The 18851-nt window shown below is 42.4% G+C and overlaps 1 protein-coding gene across 9 annotated transcripts in view; it reads right to left on the bottom strand.

Moving 5' to 3' along the window:
• The window catches only part of NRXN3 (neurexin 3), a 1693693-nt gene that overhangs the window by 567967 nt on the left and 1106875 nt on the right, over window positions 1-18851 (bottom strand). For 4 of the 9 annotated variants that reach the window (XM_062181849.1, XM_062181852.1, XM_062181851.1 and 1 more), the window contains exon 1: window positions 45-306. The exons of the other annotated variants lie outside the window; for them this stretch is intronic. In XM_062181849.1, the coding sequence (XP_062037833.1) occupies window positions 45-306 (262 nt within the window). Of the gene's footprint in view, window positions 1-44; window positions 307-18851 lie in introns of those variants that run through there. 9 annotated transcript variants of the gene reach the window in all.

Genomic DNA, 18851 nt, shown 5'->3' on the forward strand with positions numbered 1-18851 from the left:
TTGCTATGCCCCCAGTAAAAAGGATAAAGAGCAGAGAAACCCACCGTGCCCTCCTCGAAGGGAAACTGGGGAGCGATAGATAGAAATAGGCACTGAGTGATGCTTGCTGCCATGGAAATGGTGCTCCTGCTGAGAGTGAGAGCCCGGCGAGGAAGAGGAGGAGGAGGAAGAGGAGGAGGAGGAGGAAGCTACATTAGAGGAACTCCACACAGAACTGACGATACATCCCCAGAAGAGGGACCAGATTCCGAGTGTCCAGGCCGGCCGGCGAGGAGGGCTCCGTCTCGCGTGGATTCTCAGGTGCATGGTCAACGCACAGGACCACTACAGATGGGCAGTTCGAATTCCTGCCAATGAGGAATAATGAAGTTCATGATGCCCAGGGGCCCATCATAGGAGGAAGAGTTGCCTGAATTTCGAAGGAGAGAAACAATAAGCGCTTCCAACGCTTCCAAGATAATGATGAATCAGTTGATAAAAAAAAAAAGGCACTACTTAAAAAAATGAAAGAAAAGAAAAGCAAAGGCTAAAAGGCCAAGCCCTCCTTTCCCGAAGCTGATATTTAGGATGCCAGAGTCCACCCAGGTCTGGCAAACCTCCGAGCGAGCCCCGACATGCCACACATGTCAGGGGCGGACCCGCGAGCTTTCCTGCGGAGCTCCCGGCACCTCGAGCCTGATCACTGAGCTGCACGCTCCGGGCGAAGGCGCAAATGAAGGGAGAGGAGCCGACAGCCAGAGACCCTGGGAGGCTCAGGTTAGTTTACCCCAACATCCACGGAGTTGGAACATTTTTTCCCCCGTTCTGTTTCCACTTCCAGGCGATGTAATGCAGAACTGCCGGGCTCAAAGGAGCTGCAGGTGCAAGAGTTCTGTTCCTTGGGAATCTAGGCGGCTGGCGCGGAGGCTGTTAACCCTGCGAGTTCTGGACGAGCGCCATGGAGCAGCCGCCTGCTTCTTGGGTTTCCCAACTGGATAGAAGAAGCGCAGCAGCAGAAGCAGCAGCCAGAGAAAGGGGAGAAGAAAAACCGGAGGCAAAGAAGCGCGCAGACCGAGCTGCCACCCTGACCGAGAGGCACGGGGTGGAGGGAGGCGGGTGGGCGCAATCGGGCAGAGCACGGAAAGAGGAGCCCGGCAGGAGGCAGAGGTGGCTGGGAGCGGGCAGGCGCCTGCAAAGTGCGCGGCCCAGGCAGGCACAGGTGAAGTGAAGCGAGGAGTTGGGGAGCTAAATTCACAAATGGGCAAGTCCTATGCAAATAGCGCACTCCCGAGAGCAAATCAGTGCAGCCCGAGCGCTCTGCCGAGGGACTGGCTGGCTCGGGGAGGAAGGAGGGGCCCGAGCGCAGCGGAATCCCGGCCCTCCCCATTCAAGCACACGCTCGTATACACCCGCGCGAGCCTCCCGCACACACCGCCCGCCCGCCCGCCCTCCCTGCGCACCTGGCCCGAGCGCGCGCGGGTGAGACCGGGGACACACGCTTCACCGCCTTGAGCACCCTCCCGCGCGAATAAGGCGCCTTTTACAATTGGAGAGGAAAAGATGCTAAGGCCCAAGTAGCTCCAGATAGAAAGAAAAAGAAATCCCTCAGTCAGCGAGAGCGCTGCGGGCGGCGCGAACCGCTCCACTTCTCCCCGGGTTAATCCCCAGGACCCCACCGGCAGGGCGAAGGGAGCGGAATCTGCTTCCTGCTTGTGCAAAGTGAAGGAGATTGGGGTGGCTCAGGGACTCTGGAGGGTGCTAGGCTCCGTGGCTGGCGGCCCAGCGAGGAGGCGGCTTCCACCCGTGGCGGAAAGGAGGCTCTTGGAATTCAGGACCCAGAGGTGAGCGCTCGCGCCAGTTGTCCTGGACCAAGAACTTTAGACGGGGCGAGGGCCGTCGCCCGAAGAGTGGTTCGCCTCTCCAGGACCTGCCTCCTCCGACGCGCTGCCCCAGGTGGGTGAAGTCCCCAGGGCGCTGGGCACCAAAGACATCGCGGTGTTTATATCCGCGCTGCACCTGCAGGGGGGAGCTGGAGTGGCCATCTGTGACGCCAGGAGGCGGCTGATCTGGGCTTCGGCCAGGGAGCGATGACTTTCCGGACCAGGTGGCCTTGGCCGCTCCACTGCGCGTGGTGAACAGGCGGTGCACACCCAACGGGCAACCTTCCCAGACCCGGCTCCTTTCCAGACCGGACTTGCTGGCTTTGGTCCCTTCCTGTCCACTCACCTTGGTTAAAAAAGCCCATTACATTGACTAAGGGGAGACTGGGGGAATAACGCTTGCTGCTTAAATCATAGCGTATATATTGTATGCAGGTGGCATTTTTTTTTTTTTAAAAGGAGCCCATAGCATTTCTTGTATATCTAACTGCATTCAATGGCCATTTCAAACTCCTTGGGCTTAAGAGGTCCCATGGAGATGCTGGGAAAGTAGCATTGTCTCTGTAACTGATCAAGCTCTTGCCCATCCAGATGTGCCTGCCTGCAAAGTCAAATCTCAAGTCCATTTCAGACTGGGTGCTCCTGCTGGTGACCTGAATTCTAGTTCTGAAGTCGGACTTCTCCTAAAGCCCCGTTGTGTCTGGTGACTGGTGCGCAGAGGCATCCTAAGTGCCCTGGCTCTCAGCAGCAGAGTGACCCAAAGCCCACAGCCTGAGAGGGAAGAGGCCCTCTGTCAAGGTCTTTCCTACCTTTGCAATGCACCCATGGACACTCAGCAACTCCACTCGCGTTCTGCTCCGTAAAATGTGGACAATGCCTCCTCGTGAAGGGAGAGGGGTCTTACAGGAGACGGCGCCTGACAGTGGCAGCACGCTCTTTGATCACTAGAAAAGCCACCCGAAAATCGCTGATGGCTAAGGACGTGATTAGGGTCTCAGGCTGTTCTCGGGAAAATCAGGGGGGAGTTTAATATCCGAAGTAGCCTCTCTCAGAGTACACAGTTCTCATTCATTTCAAATCACCAGAGGGATCCCCACTGCCCCTTGGAATTATTCTCAGCCTGCATCGGGGCCTTGCAGGGACCTAGAAGACCGGGCATGGGCCTTGCTCTCCGGTTCCCTTAAAACTCTGCTTTCCCGATCTCCGTGTTTGCTCTTCAAATGTGCCTCGCTCTTTCCCATCCTAAAGACTTCAGGACCTTGCTGGTATCTCTTCTCCGGAAGGCTCCCCTCCCCCCCCCCCCCCCCCAGGATTTTAACGTGATCAATGCATTTTCAATGCCACCCTCTCAGAGGCCCTCTCGGGCCTGAATCTAAAATGAGCCACCACCGCCCATGAGAGGTATTCTATCTAGCCCATGATCCATTTCATTTTCCTCACTGTCATCCCCACTTTCTGCATTTGTTTCATATGTGTTTTGCTAATAGTCTTCCTCCTCAAAAACTATTGTAAGCTCCCTGAAGTCTGAGCCCCTGTCTCGTTTTCCTCCATAACCTGTGTGTGCTACACGGGGTAGCACGTTGTAGGAGCTGAATGAACAAACCCACTGAATCATGCCTATCTCGGGCTCACATCTTCTCCCCCATTAGTTTTGATGGCACGTGTATCTGACTTTAGTGGCATCGATCCCCAGAGACAAGCTTTCCAGAATTGATAAGCCCACTACCTACACACCTAATGTTTTCCTGCTTTTCTGAAGTGGCACTGAGCATTGGACACTCTTCTGATTTCATCCTGAGGAGCACGGGAAGCTCGGGTAGGCTTTCCAATTAATTCTCTGCTAGGCAATAAAGTGAAAATAAATCCTTAATGCAGCACAAAGCCTGGACATGCTGCTGGTATATCCACCTGGGACCATTCCTTTTACTTGTCACCCTGAAAACTTATTTATTTACTTTTTTAAAATGTCTAAAGAAGTAGCAGTGAATCCTCATTAGGCAGATTTCTTTCAATGACACAGCTGAATACTAAAACCATTTATCAGAGGACAAGACTGATCTTACTGCTTCCATTCCGTCCCAACAAAATGCATGTCCTCCTCCGATATAAGATATTTATTTTTTTCATGTTTTCTGCCCCTCTAGTTAATTTTCTTTTCAAATTCCCGTACTTGCATTAGGCTAACATATTAAATACGTTTTTAAATATATTTATATGTTATATTCTAAATAGTACCTGTAGCTGGAAATCCAGCAGAGGTATTTCTCATCACCTATAGCAGCATCAACAGCTCCCCTCTTTTCACCCAAGTTCTGTTCTCCAGTGGATCCCTTGCGTGAGAAAACTTGGGAATCAAGTGTGCAGTGACAGGATGAAGATGAGAGTATCCTTTTAATATGGAAGAGAAGGAGATGTACAAACATTATGCTCACCAAAGATTTCAAGTTGAAAACTGTCAGTGATTCCACAGCCACACTTAGCTGCCCCTGAATAAACCCAATAGAATCCTCATCACACTCTTTGGAACCTGAACTCTCTAAAAGAAACGCAGCTTTTAAAAATCTGTGTAGCTCAGATTGCCTGGTCAGTCTTTGCGGCCAGCAGGAGGCAGCTGTCGTGCTGCTGGTGGGGCAGACAGGGAATAATACCTCCTCACAGACCCAGGGGGACCTGAAGGCTTCGGACCACTGTGTTTCTGCCCTGAGCCCTGCAGTGTAAATCCTCTTTTTCCATAATTAGAGAGTAGAAACCCTTCCTTTCTCCTTCTGCGTTGGGCTCCAAAAGGCAGTTTAGGGAGAGAAAAACAAAAACAAAAAAAAAGCATACAAAAACCAAACTTTCCATATAAGAAATGAAAGTCCTGACAACGTGCAGGTGACTGTTCATATGGCCATAAATATATCCAAGGGTTCCAGTGACTCCGTAAAACAGTCCAACTTTGCTTTATTATATGTCAGTAGATTTACTGATAGCTACATAATTCATCCTTCTCCTCATTTATTTAAGAAAGCCATCCTGAAAAAGGCAAGTTTTGATTATATTTTCCATTTGGGGGTTTAAAAGACACACTTTATTCTTTTAAACATCACTCCTAAATGTATTTGACTTAAAAAAAGACAGGGCATTCTTGTATAAATGTATAGTTCAGAGAATGTATTGCTTCTGTTTCTTTAACTTATCCTTCTCCTAAACATCCATAGTTACTCCCTTGTCCTCCTTGTGGTTGCAAGAGGGATATCACGGATTTGGATGTTGAGAAAAATCTCTAGAAAATTTTCCAAATCTCCTAAGTTTAATCAGAAGGACTAGGACAGTTGTAAGAATATTTGCATATTTTAATAGTAAGAAAAATATAAATTATTTCTTAGCCAGCTTCTTTCAAAATCCAGAAGGAAAATTTTTAAGATTTATTTATTGGTGCCGGTGCTGTGGTGCAGTGGGTTAAAGCCCTGGCCTGAAGCGCTGGCTCCTCGCTTTGGATCAGTGCAGCTAGGCTGTTGCGGCCATCTGGGGAGTGAACCAATGGATGGAAGACCTGTTTGTCTCTAACTCTTTCAAATAAATAAAATAAATCTGTAAAAAAATTTATTTGAAAGACAGAGTTACAGCAACGAAAGGAAGAACAGAGAGACAGAGAGATCTTCCATCCATTGGTTCACTCCCCAAATGGCTGCAATGGCCAGGGCTGGGCTGGACCCAAGCCAGGAGCCTGGAGCTTTTTCTAGGTCTCCCACAGGAATACAGAGGCCCTAGCACTTGGGCTGTCTTCCACTGATCTTCCAAGCACATTAGCAGGGAGTTGGATTGGAACTGGAGGATCAGAGTTTTGACTCAGAATCCATATTGGATGTTGGCATCATGGGTAGTGGTTGAACCCACTACACCACACTGCCAGCCCCAGGTAGAATTATTTTAATATGGAAGCAGGTTTTTTTTTTTTTCTTTTACTCAAAGACAGTTCTCAGAGAGATTAGCACATGTATATTCCTGTTAGTCTTCACCAAGTTTACACTCAAGATTAAATCTTCTCTAAACTTAGACTGGGAATCAGAGATCTCAACTATCCATCCACAGCATCATGAAAATCTCTATTCAGTTTTGAGGAATCAAGTAAAATAAACATGTTTTATAAATTAAAAGATTAATCTCATTTATATGTTTACAGGGTAAATGATCAAATCAATGATTTAGAGGATAATTAGAGAATGCATGCGAATTTCACTCTTGGGCTCTGGTGCTTGCCTGCCTATGTTCCAATACTGATTCTGCTTGTTAGCTGCTATGAAATATGTAGACAAGATCCTCAGGCTCTTTGTAGTTCACCTTCTGCATCCATAAAATGAGTGTATTTATATCAGCCATCAGATAGGTTTGTATTGAGGATTTAAATAGTTAATATATATCAAGTAAGTATAAACTGCCTGACACATAGAAAATGATCCATAAATGTGAATAACTATTAGTATTACTATATCCTTTTTCTCCAGCTAACTCCTTAAGAGTTACCCCTATTGAGAGTTTTCTATTGTTTTTACAAATGTCCAGGGGATTAAGTCCATAAAAACTCCCCCAGAAATTCCAAAATACAAAATGGAAAGTCTCCCCTAGGTGCTCCCCATCTCACTGGATGCTGTCTACCAACTAATACCAGATGCAAAAACTCGCCATTGTTTTAAGTAATTATTTTCCAAGGTAGGTAGGAAATCTCAAGGTTCCAGTGTCCCTAGAGATCTGGAAAGACTCTTTGGCTGCTTCTCTTTTCCATGTCTTATTTTTCTCACATTCTCCTCCCAAAAAAACAAATTCTGGGGCCAGCATTGTCACATAGTGGGTAAAGCCACTGCCTGCAATGCCAGCATCTCATGTGGGTGCTGGTTTATGTTCTGGCTGCTCCACTTCCAATGTGGCTCCCTGTTAATATGCCTGGGAAAGCAGTGGAAGATGGCCATAGTGCTTGGGCCACTGCCACCGACACAGGAGATCCAAAAGTAGCTCCTGGCTCCTGGCTTCAGCCTAGCCATCTGGGGAGTAACCCAGAAGATGGAAAATCCCTCTCTCCCTCTCTGACCTTAAAATAAATAGATAAATCTTAAAAATAAATATTAAATATTCTAATGAATTAGTCTTCTCTGTAGAAGAAATGCCTTCTAAATCTTTAATAATTTGCATTTAGGTAATATTTCATTATTATTCAATAATTTTTAAAATTTTTTTATCAATGTACCCACTGAATGAGATTCAGTACAAAAATAATCCAGTATCAGTCTTCCACTTTGGTGCACCAATGCATTTACTCTATGAACATTAAATTTATCCTTCTGGTGAAGTTCAAGACACCAAGAGATGATCAGTCCAAAGCAAATAAAGACAAAGCATGAATGCTAACCATATAGACAGCTTTCCAAATGCAATGTAGTAAGTGCTAAAACAAAGACTTAAATAAAGTACACAGAATAGAGCATGGGAAAGGGACGAACCACTGAAGGGATTTATAGGGTGACACGTGCTCTACTGTTAAAGACTAGAGTTCAGATTCTAAGATGACTGCTTGCTGGCTCCATGAGCTTCAGCAAGTTATGTCAATCTCTATGAACCTGTTTCCTCAGGAGTGTAATTATGAATAATCCCTACCCTATGGGATGGTTTTGAGGGATCCATGAGAAGATATATTTGAAAAGAAGAGTATAAATGGATGTTCGTTATTATGTACCTGGCCTTGAACTCCTTCAAACAGGCAGAGAAGATAAAGTAAGGAGATTATCAGTGGAGGGAGAAATCATCTACAGAGAGCTTCCTAAAGAAGGCAAACCTTAAGTCCAGCTTTCATTGTTGTTTCCATTGTTAAAGCCTCAAGGGCTCAGAAAAGGGCCAACTTTTTCAATGTATAACCCCCCCCCCCCAAAAAAAAACAAAAAAACCACAGCAACAGTATTCTATGGGAGGAAAAAGAAAAAGCAAGGGAGAAAACACATGTTGAGAGCCACATTCTTTATCTCTAATGGCTTGATTGACAAACAGAGGAACATTAAATAAATAATATCATTAGTTTTAAATAAGTACCATACTTAATTTTAGTTAATTAATTAAATTATGGAAGAGTTCAGGACTTTTCTTTTGTTCAGTATACTCCATGTGGTTATTCTGCAGATATTAAAACACCCACTGGATCCAATTTCTAAGACTATCATTTAATTCTATAAATATCTTAGTTCGAGCCTCCACCTTTCTCAAGGGTCTTTGCCACTCACATTCTTTTTTTAAAAAAGATTTATTTTATTTATTTGAAAGACAGAGTTACAGAGAGGTAGAGACAGAGAGGAAGGTATTCCATCCACTGATTCACTTCCCAAATGGCTGCAACAGCCAAAGATGCGCCGATCTGGAGCCAGGAGCCTCTTCCAGGTCTCCCACGCGGGTGTAGGGGCCCAAGAACTTGGGCCTTCTTCTACTGCTATCCCAGGCCATAGCAGAGAGCTGGATCAGAAGAGCAGCAGCCAGGACTAGAACCAACACCCATATGAGATGCCGGCACTTCAGGCCAGGGCTTTAACCCACTGTGCCACAGCGCTGGCCCCTGCCACTCATATTCTATGAAGAATACATCATTCAAGATAGAGGGACAGAAATTTAAATTAATGGTCACCTTCCCCTTAATACTATATGTCTTATATTCACTTAACAGAGCCATCTTGGAGGAGAATGAGACAAATGTTCTCCTAACAGAAGGTACAAAATGTTATCTAAGAAGATTCAGATATGTTTGGAAGATGGGAAATAAGGATACTTCTCAGTAGTACTAAGGATTCAGCACCTTCCAAAACTCATGATAAGGTCAAGGAAGCACGGAATTGTAATTTTATATCATAAATAAGAGGAACAGTCTGTTCTAAAAATAGATGAAACAACATTAAGATAACAATATTTTAACACCAATGATATCTATGTCTTCAAAAATCTACCATTTCCAATCTGGACAAGCAGAATTAGTTGTTCTTTCCTATCTTCCTAAAGCACTACTCTGTTAACACATGTCACATTCTGTTATTATCAGCTGAGTTATATCTGAGTTTCTTACATGATTCAAAAATAAATTATTTAGGGAATCTGAGCTTCGTTCTAGGCCCAGCCAGCTTAATTTCAAACCATGGCTCTACTGTTTACTAGCTGTGACCTTGGACAAGTTCCCTAGTCTCTAAAATTCATTGGTTGTCATAGGCAAAATGGAGGTGACAATATCCACTATTTCAAACTTAGCATGGCACAGACCTATAGGAGACATTCAGTGGATGTTTATGGAATAGTACTGAGTGCATTTAATTACTGTGGTAGAGAACATTTCTGTTGTATGTGATGGGAGGACATCCTTTACAACATAGAAGTGAATTATTATAAGGAAGAACCTTCCAACATTTGGAGCCAGCACAAAATGAGAAGGGATGATGTGCAAGTCAACGAGATCCCTATCACAAAAGATATATTAGCAGTAGATGCCTATTGGAGACCCTGAAGAAAGTGGATCAAGTATGTCCTCTAAGTTCCCTTCAAGTTTAATTTTAAGTGACACTGATTATGTTTAAATTCTTCTTTGCCTTTTACTTTTGCATTTACTTAAATGTGATCTTTTGGCCTTACTGAAACAATTCCTAGATCCTACAAAGAGTATAACATATAACTGTTTATAGAAATTTCATACATTGGGGTGCAAACTCTTAGACTGCTATAAAACTAAGATTAATCAGTATTGTTACATGAGAACTTTATTTCCCATTACATCAGGCAGAATAAGTTATCTCTAGACATATTAACAATTTTACATTTCTATTTTAAATACTAAACATTGTGTTTTTCCGCTAATAGCAACACCTACTCAGCTGCTGTTCCTCTAATCTAAGAGATCATTTTTCATTGGAGAACACTTCATTGCTATGGAAAGAGTATGATGGCTGGCTTGCCCTACTGTACCTTAACTCCCAGCAGGAAATCCTGGCATACTAAACATAAATAAACTTGCATCCCCTAAATAAAGACATGTAGCTTGAAAAACCTAGGACAGAAAGTAAATCTACTGTGCTCTTCTCTAAGCAACACCAGGCCTTCTCTCTTCAACAACTGTTACGAAGTTAAATATTGAGGAGAAATAGTTAGATTCAGAGACAGAGAGTAGGTTGTATAACATCATATAGCATTTCAATGATATAACAAGCTGGAGTATTCTTCTAGAATATTATTCATGAGTTAGACAGACATGGCTCCTACAGCAACATCACTAGAAAATAACCTTATAAAAATAACAACACGATAGAAAAACAATCCACCATGTTAGTCAATAGCCACAACAATGGGAAAATTGTTCCAAGAACTATGGGTTCTAGAAAACCATGAATGTGATATTATTGAACAATCTGAAATAAATTGCCAAAATATGGTTGAAATGATTAAATAAAGACATTTTTGATACAACAGAGGGAAAAAAATTACATGGTCAAAGATAGACTTCAGAAATGTCAATACCTTTTTGGAACTCCAAGTCACTTAGCCTAATTAAAAAAAAAAAAAAAACAGTAAGTGGATTATGACAAAGTAGTTGAAGAGAGCAGCAATGAAGTGGAGGACAGAACTGAGGAAACTCCTAAAATAGCACAGAGATTTAAGAAATACAAAACGTATTAATAATTTTGAGAGATCAAATGAGCAGTCCAACATGCATCAAATAAGTATTGCAGGAGATGGTAGAGAAAATGGGGGGGGGTGATTAAAAATATTTCTGGGTATTTTTTGGATTCAAGAAATTTGAATTTTTATGCTAAAATCTCCTAAATGGAAAAATACACTTTGGTTTATCACAGTGAAACCAAATAACACCAGAATAAAATTAAAGATCTTAAAATCAATTTATTTCTTTTAAGGAGAGCCCAGAAAGCAATGGATATGGATTAGCATTGGAAGAAAAATGCCTGTCAATTTAAATTCATATATTTAGACAAATCATTGAAAAGAAACAAGTCTACAACACTTTTGGGTAACCAAAGTTTGAGAAGGCTTACCACTCAATGACTATCTGGGCCATAAGCACTAAAGAAAGGGTACATTCAGTTAGAAGAAAATGATTCTTGAGAAATAGAGTGGTACATAAGAGGCAAAGGTGAGCAAAGGAACTAGGATATTATAGATAAATCTAAATACACCATTGTGTCACTACTGTGTTACTACTATCCCCACTACCAAAAGATTTGTGATAGTTTTAAAACAAGAAGGAGGGTGTGGCTTCACAGTGAAGTGGGTTAAGCTGCTGCCTATAATACCTGGGACACTGGCATCCCACATCAGAGCACTGGTTCCAGTCCCAGCTAGTCTGCTTCTGATCCAGCTCTCTGCTAATACACCCAGGGAAAGCAGTGGAAGATGGCCCATGTACACGAGCCCCTGCCACTCATGTGTGAGACTCAGATGGACTTCCTAGCTCCTGGCCTCAGCCTGGCCTTGCGCTAGTGGCCAACTGAGGAGAGGAATGAACTAATGGATGGGAGATCTCTTTCTGTCACTCTGCTTTTCAAATCAGTCAATCAACCAATCAATATTTTTAAAGAATCAATGAAACAAAAACTGTAACAACCAACATTTGCTTAATGTTTCTAAGAGAGGTAGCACTGTCCTTATTTTACAGTTGAAGCAAAGGGAACAGACAGTGACCTGTATATACTCAGACCTAGTTGGTGGCACAGGCAGGATGTAAGTCCAAGACACCTAAGAGTCTGTGCTGATCAATTTAGTATTCTGCTGCGAAACCCTTTGAAATAATACATGCAACTTCTAACTTATGCCTTAAGGGGCTGAGGACTGTTTTCTATTTCCTCAGTGTCTGTTTTCTGAAATATAGATGGGGAGGTGAGCAAACTTTGGTCATATGAGTGAGAACTTCGCCGTATTTGTTTTGCTGTTGGATTTTTGTTGTTATTGTTTGTATTTGGTTAACATATGCCAAGTATATTAGTTAAGATATTGATCTGAATTTTTGATTAATTTATGTTTAAAGTTTGTTATTTAATTATTTTCATTTTATTTCAAAGCCAGAGAGACAGACAGCAATTTTCCATCCATTGGTTCACTCCCCAGATGCAGTGGCCAGGGCCAGGTCATTGATGCTTTCAGAAAGAGACCTGTGATCGAATTATTCTCCTTTGTTTCTCTTCTACTATTCTCATCACAAGCTACTCAACACATAGGTCAAATTCTTGCTCTGTAATGCAATAAAACAAATCTCAAGCAAATGATTATCTCATAGTTCTGGCTATTAGATAATAATTAGTATGCACATGTGTGTGTGTGCATATATATATATATATAGTGTTCTGCATTTACTAAAGTTAAAAATATTTAATACAAACAAATTTAAATTACATATATTGGAATTCAATGATGCTGAAAGCATTTTCATTAGATATTGTATTTATTATATTGTGCTTGATTTACTGAGCAATTTACACATTAGAGACTACAAATGGCTTTCATTCACTAACTAAAAATGGGAAATACAAACTGGTATAATTCACAATGTGCTCTATATTCAGATAACCGGCAACCATTCATATAATTGCTGGCGACTTAGGAGACACAAATAAATGAGTTTGCTTTTGTATTCCTGTTACCAAAGCCAGAACTTACTTTGTCTCAAAACTTGCTCCTTTCCTTTTCTAGGTCGTAGTAGACACACAACTTTTCTACTAATCTTTTTACTATTTGGTGAATAGAGAAAATGTTCACCTGAGACTTCAGTCATCACTCCCAAGTCCAAGATCCTGACAAAATCAATTATAGCTCTAAAATGTACTGCCCAACTTGGGAATGTAATGCCAGAAAAATGCATCTGATACTCAGTGAGTTTTGATCCTTGCAAACTTAAAAAGTCTGGGGACAATATTCCAAAAGAGAACTAAGCAGGAAGCTTCCCTTAAAGCTATAGGAGAACAGAAAAGAAGGGAGTGGGGAAGCATGTATGTATATATCCTCGAGCCCAAGAAAATCTTTAGACTTTAGAAAGCAATGCCAGAAAATCATACTTTGTTTCTTTAAACCAGATCATTCAATAATGAAGAGTCTATTAAGTATTATTTATAATGGCTTAATATGCTGTGGTTCAGAGACATATACGTATTCTACTTAAGAAATGAAAATATCTGGATTTTAATCCTTAGCTATTATTGCCAGATATTAGGCACTTCATTTAACTACAGACTGAAAAATTCTCAGGTTTTTCAAAATTAAATTTTTATAACAGCAACTGACGATAAAGAGCTGCACGGATTTGGAATAATTATTATCTGTTAGTGTTCTTTTACTAGCTATTTATTTCTCCTGCTGTACTTCTCTCCTCCCTGGCTTAGTCAACCCACCTGTTAATTTCAAGCTAATGAATACAGATGACAAAGTATTTCCTGTGGATTCCCTAGGAATCAAGAAGAGAATTCAGAAGGGAGGGTGGAAGAGGGATGGGAGGGTAGAAGTCCTCCGTGACATATATCTTAGCCCAATTCAGGCAAAGAGCGAGTCATTTCATCCAAGGGAGTGTTGTGTGGGAGTAAAGCATCACAGTGGGAGTCATCATGCCTGAAAGATGTAATTTCCTAAAATGTATACCTTGTCAGTGTGCAGAGATGAATAGAGAGAAAGGTCAGTGCATCCCAAGTGCAAAGGATACCGGGACAGTATGCTATTAGGGTGTGCAGTGTAGTCTTGGTGACTCTGTACCACCACCAACTGACAGGCTTGACTCATTACTAAGTAAATTAGACAGCAAGTCATGGGGAAGTTTTATAGGAATAAGAACACCCAGCAATTTTCCAATGTTCCTCTCCTGGCTGGAGTGTTTCTCTCTTTGGTTTCTGCTGGTGATAGAGTAACTGGAGGTGGGCCGCAGCATGGCTGTTGCTTTGGGAGTTGCTCAGCAGGTGGTGGTTACTAAACATGGTACTGGGGGAGCAATAATAAATAAATATACAAAAATGACAAGAAACTTCTGGCCTTTTCTTCTCAGCCCCTGCTCTCCCACTATTGTTCAGAAAAATTAGGAATGGCAGAAATAGTCACCCCCAACTGCCCCACCCCCACTCACCAGATGTGGAAGAGGCTCTGGTTGCTTGATTTACATCACATGAAGATGATTACATGCATGCCCCAAAGGAAAACAAAAACTAAAAATATATGTAGATGTTAAAATGGTATCTTTCTCTTACACAGTCCATTACCAAGTACTCCTAACACTTAACCAGGGCTCTTGCTGACCAATTGCAAAGGTGATTTATTTTCACAACATCTTAACAGAAATACATTTTTAAATTACTAAATAATCTTCTGTAAGTGTGTTCTCTTTAATAAGAATTATAGAAGACACATATTGGTTATCAGTTATAAATTCTCATTTAAAAAATAATATAGGGCTGTCCCTCAGTATCCAGGGGGGATTGTCCTAGGTTCCTTGCCCACCATGGATACTCAGAGCTGTAGATGTTAAAGTTTCCTACATTAAATGGTATTTGCATAAAATATGCCATCTTCTACATACTCAAATCATCTCTGCATTACTTAAAATACCTAATACAATGTAAATGCTAGATAAACAGTTAAACAGTTGTTAACACTGTGTAATTTAAGGAATAATGACAAGAAAAATAGATGGTACATGTTTCAGATGCAACATTACTCCCAATTTTTTCCATCAGTTTGTTGAATCAACAGATGTGGAACCTATGAACATGGGAAGCTGACTGTATTTTATTTTAATTTTTGATAAGTTTATCTGAGTGTTTTTGATGTGAAGGAGATATGAAAGATGTTTTGATTCTTCTAATTGTGAGCTACTATATCCTATAATGTACTTATCAGCTTGGAGTTTGTTATGAACAGAATTGTGTCATCTCCAAATTCGTATGTTGACTTTCAATGCTGCCACATTAAGAAATAGGAATCTTAAAGAGGTAACTGAGACTAAATGAGGACATAACTGAGGCTATAACCCAGTAGGACTAGTGGCTGTGTAAGCAAAGAGCACATGTATTGTGACACATGGGATTAAGCCTCTGTTTGAGACACTTGTATCCCATATTAAGAGGGCCTGATGTGAGTCTGCCTCTGCTTCCATTCCAGCTTGCTACTGAGTTACATCTTCGGAGGTAGCCAATGATGGCCCAGGTACTTGGATTCCTGCCACCCACATGGGAGAACCAGATGGAATTCCTGCTTCCTGGCTTTGGTTTGGCCCAGACCTGGCTGTTGTGGGCATTTTGTGAAGTGAATTAATGGGCAGAAGATTTCTCTCTCTCTCTCTCTCTCTCTCTCTCTCTCTCTCTCTCTCTTTCTCTTTCTCTTTCTCTTTCTGTTTTCTTCCCCCTCTCCCTTTTACCTTCTTTCTCTCCTGTTCTCTCCCAACCTGTATGTGTGTGTGTGTGTTTGTGACTCTGACTTTCAAATAAATGAATATTTGTAAAAACAAAAAGAGACACCACGAGTATTCAGGCAGGGCAAGAGCAGCCTCCTGAGGACGTGGAGAAGGCAAACACCTGCAAGGCAAGGAGATTGGAGGCCTCAGGAGAAACCGCGCCTTCCAGTACCTAGATCTTGGCCTTCAGCTGCCAAAACTCTGAAAATACATTTCTGCTTTTAAGCCACCCAGGCTGTGGTATTTTGTAATGATAGCCCAACCAGACTAATACAAAACTGCTGATAATAGTGGTATTTGTAAAATTAGAGACTTGCAGATCTAAGAGAACATGAAGGCTCACCTAGCCCAACAGTTCTTAGCTCGGTGTTTAAGGACCATGGATAATCGGGCCACTTCCTTGCACACTTCCAAAGAGGTGTCGTCCACAACAAAGTCTGTGTGAATTGTGCCCCTTGCAGCCACGGTGCATATTGCTGCAGTTGGATATGACCATCCTGAAAATGGTTTGCAAAACTCTTCTTCAGTTTAGTCTGGGCACATATTTTTCCTTCTGAAAAGGTAAGCCCAAAATTTCTTCAGTTGTTAAAGGAAGTTTATGACTCCCAAAAACTTCAGAAAGATTTACGACTTTACATCTCTCGTCTTACAGATGAGGAAACTGAATCCTAGGAGGGGACAGTGCCCAAGGATGTAATGAAAACACAAGAAAAAGAGGATCCAAATTTCCTTCCTCCTAGCGAGAGATTAAAACATTTTCATTACTGCATTAGGGCACAAAGATGCCTTCCACCTTTCCAAAATGTACCTGTGTGTACATAACCCTCAAATTTTAGCACATTCATTTAGATAATAGAGTTGGTAATTTTTTAAGCATACTCACATAATATATAGTAAATAAATGTCATATTGTATGAATGAGAACTTGATAATTTATATACATGTAGTTAACAAGAGAATTCCATTAAAGAATGTTATTTGGACTGAAACTTGTAGCTTCCAAGTTGTTATGAATCTTAATGCAGTCTTTGTGTGTTTTCACTTGAGGAATGGTCAAGAGGTAGTGAGTGACTTGAATTCCATTTCTTTTGTTGTTCCTCATTTAAGATGGGAATCGGGGGGGGGGGGCAGGCACTGTGGTGTAGCAGTGTAAGTCACCTGATATGATGCCAGCAGCTCATATCAGCGCTGCTTCCTGTCCTGGCTGCTCCACTTTCATTCCAGTTCCCTGATAATGCTGAAGAAGCAGTGGAGAATGGCCTAGGAGAAGCTCCTGGTTCTTAGCTTTGAAGCCTGGTCCAGCCCTGGCCATTTCTGCCATCTGGGGGTGAACCAGTAGATGAAAGATATCTCTATCTGTTACTCCCTTTCTCTCTGTAACTCTGTCTTTCAAATAAAAATGTTTCCTAACATGTAGATACAGAGATTTAGCAGAGTGAATCTCAGCCTAGTCACATAAGCAGGCCCTAAAAGCCAATAAAGGAAGTGGAGGCTGAGAGCCACCCACCTCCTCACTTTGCACCACTCCATGCAAGTACTGACTCAGGAAACATCCACTTTGTCCAGGCCCCTGTGAATGTCAATATTCATTTACCTTCTCAAAAATGCAGAGTTCTCTTCCTGTTTTGGCAGCCTCTATCTATGCAGCACTGCGCTCAGAATGGCTGCCTCCCTCTCTGTATTTGTCTTCTGTCTTACATCCTGCAAGAGCAAAGTGCGTTTCAATTTTTTAATGTGAGCCTTTTGCCTTTGATAAATATTTGGAAAGATTCCAATGATGAAAATCATGACGATCCTCTTTTTATTCTTCCTCTCCTGCTTCTCCTTTTTTTTTTTGCTTGCATCAGAATTCACTAAGCAGAAAGCAGCCCCAACCATGGCATTCAGGCTGCAGCAGAAGTTTACATGCATGGGGAGAAATCAGAGACCTGGATACTTCACGGATCCTTTTACAGGAAGTTGTGGGCAGGAGAGGTCCAAGAGAACAGGGGTTCGGGATTATTTCATGAATTACAGACTGGTCTCCACTTTCATAGAGGCAGTTTCATGCAGTGTATGAAGCAGCATTCCAAGCCTCCCTGTTCCTTCTAAAGATTTCCTTCCCCTGTGTTTCCTGCTGCCAATGCTGGGATATCCTGAAGCATAATCTGAGCTCCCAGGACATCCTCGCCTCCGGATTCCTACCTCCTTGGCGCTATCGTCATACAGTGGGCCTGAGCTGCATTTGGGCAAGAGGAGAAGCAAGAACTGGGAAAAAGATTCTTGACCACTAGCTCCAAGCCACCACATTCTCAAAGTCCAAGTCCCTCTTTCTGTCCTACTAGTGGGACAACTTTCCCCTAGTGGGGCCCTTGGGGTCTCAGTAGAGGCCATGGTGCTGAAGAAGAAAACTCATTCCCAAAGGTGAACCATTATTCCTCAACTCTTTCTAACCCTCTCCTTGGCAGATACCTTTGCATTCTCTCACACCTCCAGGCAGTCTCCCTGCCTCTGGGCTTTGATCTCTCACATCATCTTCTTCGAAGGTGTTTATGCTTCTAGCCCCTACCTACGTTAGGCAGTCAGTATCCTCAGCCTTAGCTTAAATCCTTCCTCATCCATCAAAAATCCCCTAGTCCTCAAGTCAGAATAAACCTCTTCTTTCTTGCACTCTTTCAAGATCTCTCATCTGGGACTGTACCAAACCCACAGGACTGCAAATCAGCACGTGTAACTATGTCCTTCATTGACACAGTCTTGTCGGTAGAGACTGCCGTCATTCAGAGTTGCTTACTTTTCTGGCATAGATGAGTGAGGTGTCCAACAAAAGAGGTTGAATTGAATTATGGGCTACTCTTCTTCTTTACTAATCATCAAAGCTCCATTCCTTTAGCTTTCACGTCTTTCATTGTCTTCCCAGCCACACTGATCGTATCACTCCCCTCAAAGATCTCACCTACCTCTTAACACAGCTAATCACTTATAGTCTAGCACATTCTTTTCTAGATGGGGCCTCTTTTTGTTCCTTGGGTCCCCTCTTAATTTCCACCTTGGCCCAAGATATGAGAAGCACCCTGACAAGAATCTCTATAGGAAACAGGTGTGTGATGAGGTAGCCTAGTTCTCGTTAATGAACCTGTAGTACTGAGAAATGTGTTGCTGGCATCCTAAGCTAACATTTCAGATACCTATCCCTTTAGAAACATTTCCTGTGTGGCTAGGTATTTGACTATAGTAGCTGTAGACTACAATATTGGAAACATTCTAGGTTAGTACTCCAGTGCTGGAAACAGACTACAGCATTTCTCTGGAAAGACATAATGTAAGCTCTGAGAATGCGTAAGGTAGCTTTTAGAATACAACCTTTTCAAGAGCCAAGGTCCGCCTGCTCTTTGTTATGCTGTGGGTGGCAACTGAGGTGGTGGCATGACTGTGATACCATGCTTTCTATTTTTGTAATGTGGCAAGGATGCTGAGGAATTCAGCCCCCAAACTGAGAAATGCAGAATAGCACCAGATACTAAATCATGCAGAGACAACCTCCACCTCTGTGATGGGAGGTGGTGAGGGTGAGAGTGAGG

The sequence above is a fragment of the Lepus europaeus genome, chromosome 22 (genome assembly GCF_033115175.1).
Source record: "Lepus europaeus isolate LE1 chromosome 22, mLepTim1.pri, whole genome shotgun sequence".
NCBI lineage: Eukaryota > Metazoa > Chordata > Mammalia > Lagomorpha > Leporidae > Lepus > Lepus europaeus.